At 35.4% G+C, this 4690-nt stretch overlaps 1 protein-coding gene across 1 annotated transcript; it reads right to left on the reverse strand.

Moving 5' to 3' along the window:
- Positions 1-530: 530 nt before the first annotated feature.
- Positions 531-3958, reverse strand: LOC126691785 (elongation factor 1-alpha-like). Its single transcript, XM_050386947.1, has 3 exons — positions 3796-3958; positions 1953-2434; positions 531-1879 (listed from the first exon to the last, which is right to left on the reverse strand). Exons 2-3 carry the CDS (start codon positions 2412-2414, stop codon positions 998-1000), a joined length of 1344 nt encoding a protein of 447 aa, XP_050242904.1. The 5' UTR covers positions 2415-2434; positions 3796-3958; the 3' UTR covers positions 531-997.
- Between the last annotated feature and the right edge of the window lie 732 nt (positions 3959-4690).

The raw sequence follows: 4690 nt of genomic DNA on the forward strand, positions 1-4690 counted from the left end.
GCTTCAAGACAGTCTACCACAATTTTTTTTTGCAAATCTGTTTCTAAGGATTTGCTCGTAGATTGTTTCATCACTTCCATTCATGGCAAGATGTCACCCTTTGGATGTTCAACCAACCACCTGACAACAGGGTGCAATAGATGTCAATCGAATTGGCCATTGGCAACTGTTTGAAGAAATGACATCACCAGATTGGCGACTGTTTGTAGACCCCGAATCACTTCACCGTACATGAACAGATGATCGCCTTTCTAATCCTTCTCAACATAGAAAAGATGTCTGGCTGCTGGGGTGTGGGGGGGGGGGGGGGACTGCAAAAATGAAATGGCTAACGGCCATAAAACTCTTGCCTAGAGCAGATATGGACCTTGTAGAGGACGCAAATTATTGAATTACAGGACATAAATTATGGTAGACCTTGCAATCTAGTTCCTTAAGTAAACATTCCCTGTGTAGCTCCTAACAAAGGGAACACAGTCTCCTACTAGAAAATTTTACAATTTCCATAGTATATGAGCCCGCGTGCCTAATTAATTGGACAGAATTCTGCCCTCAGAAACGTATGAACCCTCTTATTGAAATAATGCAAAGCCCAAAAACCGAAAGAGAAACAATATTGTTTTTTTTTTCTTTCCTTTTTTGGAAGGAAAAAACAAAACAAAACAAAAAGTCCCCACAGATATGAGATATCACCACTACTTAGGGGTGACATTTCAAACGTAAAATATTTGAGTCTCATAAATACATTTAAAAACCAACAATTTGGAAATCAAATTAAATGCCAATTTGTTCTCTCACTTGCAACTATGAAGCTCTATACTACTAAAAACAGCATCAAGCAGATAGATGCAGCTTTTGCCACCGACGGTCAAGCCACCCAGGTGGCCTGGGTGCTCAAAACCACCAGGCAGTCAAGGCCCCTATATAAGAGGCTGCAATAACAAAAGCCACAAAACCAACCCATTTCTTTTGCTATTGACTTCCTAAAATAAAACACTCATTTCTTTTTAGCAGCAGACTTGGTGACCTTGGCACCACTTGGATCCTTCTTCTCCACACTCTTGACAACACCAACAGCCACAGTTTGACGCATGTCCCTCACAGCAAATCGTCCAAGCGGTGGGTACTCAGAGAAAGTCTCCACCACCATAGGCTTGGTGGGAATCATCTTAACAAAACCAGCATCTCCATTCTTCAAAAATTTGGGCTCCTTCTCAAGCTCCTTGCCCGACCTCCTATCAATCTTGGTCAAAATTTCAGAAAATTTCACAGCAATGTGGGAGGTGTGGCAGTCAAGTACTGGGGCATAACCATTGCCAATCTGGCCAGGATGGTTCATGATAATGACCTGGGCGGTGAAGTTAGCAGCTTCCTTTGCAGGATCATCCTTTGAGTTGGATGCCACAAACCCACGTTTGAGATCCTTGACGGCAACATTTTTCACATTGAAACCAACATTGTCACCAGGCAAAGCCTCTAGGAGAGACTCGTGATGCATCTCAACTGACTTAACTTCAGTTGTCAGCCCAGTAGGGCCAAAAGTAACAACAATACCTGGTTTGAGCACACCCGTTTCAACACGCCCCACAGGGACAGTTCCAATACCACCAATCTTGTAGACATCCTGAAGTGGGAGTCGGAGAGGCTTGTCTGAGGGCCTCTTTGGCTCCAAAATCAAGTCAAGAGCCTCAAGAAGGGTAGGGCCCTTGTACCAGTCAAGGTTGGTTGACCTCTCAATCATGTTATCACCCTCAAACCCAGAAATAGGAACAAAGGGGATCTTGTCAGGGTTATATCCTACTTTCTTAAGATAGGAAGAAACTTCCTTTACGATTTCTTCATACCTTGCCTTAGAGTATTTTGGGGTTGTTGCATCCATCTAACACGAAGACAAAATAAAAATCAGTAGAGAACTTATTGCTACGTATGAAATTACAAGGTAAGAAATTTACCTTGTTGCAACAGCAGATCATTTGCTTGACACCAAGGGTGAAGGCAAGCAAAGCATGCTCACGAGTCTGACCATCCTTGGAAATACCTGCTTCAAATCCACCAGTAGTGGAGTCAATAATAAGGACAGCACAATCAGCCTGTGAGGTACCAGTAATCATGTTCTTGATAAAATCACGATGTCCAGGAGCATCAATGACAGTGCAGTAATATTTAGTAGTCTCAAACTTCCACAGTGCAATGTCAATGGTAATACCACGCTCCCGCTCAGCCTTGAGCTTGTCCAAAACCCATGCATACTTGAATGACCTTTTGTTCATCTCAGCAGCCTCCTTCTCAAACCTCTCAATTACACGCTTGTCAATCCCTCCAAGCTTGTAAATCAAATGTCCAGTGGTGGTCGACTTTCCAGAGTCGACATGGCCAATGACCACAATGCTAATGTGAACCTTCTCCTTACCCATTCTAAAATCTGAGCAAGAAGCTAAAGTAAATAGCAAAAAGTTAATTCATCAGAACAAATAGCAAGCAAGGAACATATTAAATTATCATGTATCAATAAATGAAACAAATAAAATTTAATTTCTAATAAATACAAGGTTATTTAAAAGATTAAATCCTAGATCAATTACTAGCTAACTAAAATCTAATGCATGATATCACTCCAAAAAAAGCACAATTACCATTATTATACCAACAACAACAACAACAAAAATTCTATAAGATAATACAATTAAACACAAAATAAAAATTGCCTCTCATAACATCCTTGAACAAGCAGATTTATCCACAAAAAAGAATTCCTGTTCAAGAAATGTTTCTCCAAAAAAGATTTTAGAACAAAAGCTCTACAAACTTAAAATACAAATACTAGAACATCTAACAGGTACCAGGGAAAACCTTTTTTAATATAAGTATGAACTTTTATTGAGAAATAGAAAGATTTTTGTGTTCACCGTGATGAACACAAAGTATTAAAATCACAAACAATTATATGGAAGATCCTAATGAGTTTTGGAAATCAAAAATAGAACTTCAACATATAAAATAATTCCATTGCCGGGAATCGAACCCGGGTCTCCTGGTGAAAGCCAGATATCCTAACCGCTGGACGACAACGGAATAAATAAGGAAAACCTTTACTTGAGAGAATAGACTTCTTCTGCATAGAAAATCTACCATCTCTATAGACTTCTTTTGCATAGAAAATCTACCATTTCTCTCCTAATATTTTAGAAAAAGAGAAACCCCTTCAAGCTCTCTCTATATCCTTTTATTGGATGTGAATTTTGATAATCTAACCATTAAATTGCATGTTCTTATTATATCCTCCATGCTTATAACATTTCAAGATCAACCACTATGCCATCAATCAAATATTTAAATTATAAGTTTTTGGGTATAAAACTATGTTTTATAAGTTATTGATCTAAATAATATCTGATTTGAACGAAATTTGACATGGGTGCCTGTTAAAAACATAGAAAACATGCAATCCAACCGTTTGATTACAAGAAACCTTGTTCTAAATATATTCAGCTAAAGATTTCTTATCTTTGACTTTTGAGTACAGTAATTCTCTTCAAACTTCATGATAAATTCTAAAAATAAAAATAAACCCCCTTCAATTTTTCTTTTCTTTTTTATCTAAAAAAACCACTTAGAAGACTTAAGGCATGGATTGCTGAAAAGTTAGGCAGTCAATTGAAAAAAACACAGATGGTGAAGCAGATCAATATTTTTAACCAATTATTAGATAATCACAATCAATAATCACAGTTAAGCACAAAATAAAAATACGAAATAACAGAACTGTGAGCACAGAGAGAGAGCAAGAGATTATACCAGTAGCTAAGAAGGGAGTGAAGAGCGAAAGCGAAAGAGGAAGAGTTATTTGGCCTACTTTGGTTTAAGTAGTAAAATCTTTTCTCTTATTCTTATTCTATGTGCGATTAGGGTTTCTCTTTAGCCGTTGGATTATCTAATCCTGTGGCCAAACCAAACTCTTCGTCTCAGCCGTTGAAACTTGAAACCCTTTTTCTTTTTTCTTTTTTCTTTTTTTATGAAGTCTTGAAGCTTTATATATATACTAGGACTAGTATTATTTCTGTGCGAATGACTTGATAAAAATTTATAAGCTCAAAATTTTTAAAATAATTAAAACTAAATTATTAAATAAATTATAAAATAATTAAATAATTTTAATAAAAAAATTACTTTAAGTTTTGATTGTTTAGACTTTAAATTTTACTAGTGTTTGTCTATTTTTATATTTTAAAATTTTCTTTGTGTTTTGTGTTAATTGTTTAATACGAGATACAGAATAAGTTTGATCATTTCTATTTAAGTTATGTTTAATCTATTACCTAGTAAGCACAAATAATAATAAACAAAATAATTCCTCAATACCAATTTTTTCCTAGTGATAATCTAATTGAAAAAATTAACACATTCACAAAATAAATACAATAATCAGAACCAAAAATCAAAACATACAAAAAAAATAGTTCAAAATTTGAGAATATAAAAAATAAATAAAAACTTACATAAAAAAACCAATAACTTAAATGGGTGTCCATTGTTTTGCTTCTTTATAGTAAACTTCCTTTGGCATTATGTTCTGTATGCAAATTCATAAGTAAAGAACAATAAGTAAGATGAATTTATTATATTAAAACACAAGCATAAGTTGCTCTTTGAAAAAAAAATAGATACAACAACGTGGGGTGTATTGTGTGAG

Source organism: Quercus robur, chromosome 7 (genome assembly GCF_932294415.1).
Source record: "Quercus robur chromosome 7, dhQueRobu3.1, whole genome shotgun sequence".
Taxonomy (NCBI): Eukaryota; Viridiplantae; Streptophyta; class Magnoliopsida; order Fagales; family Fagaceae; genus Quercus; species Quercus robur.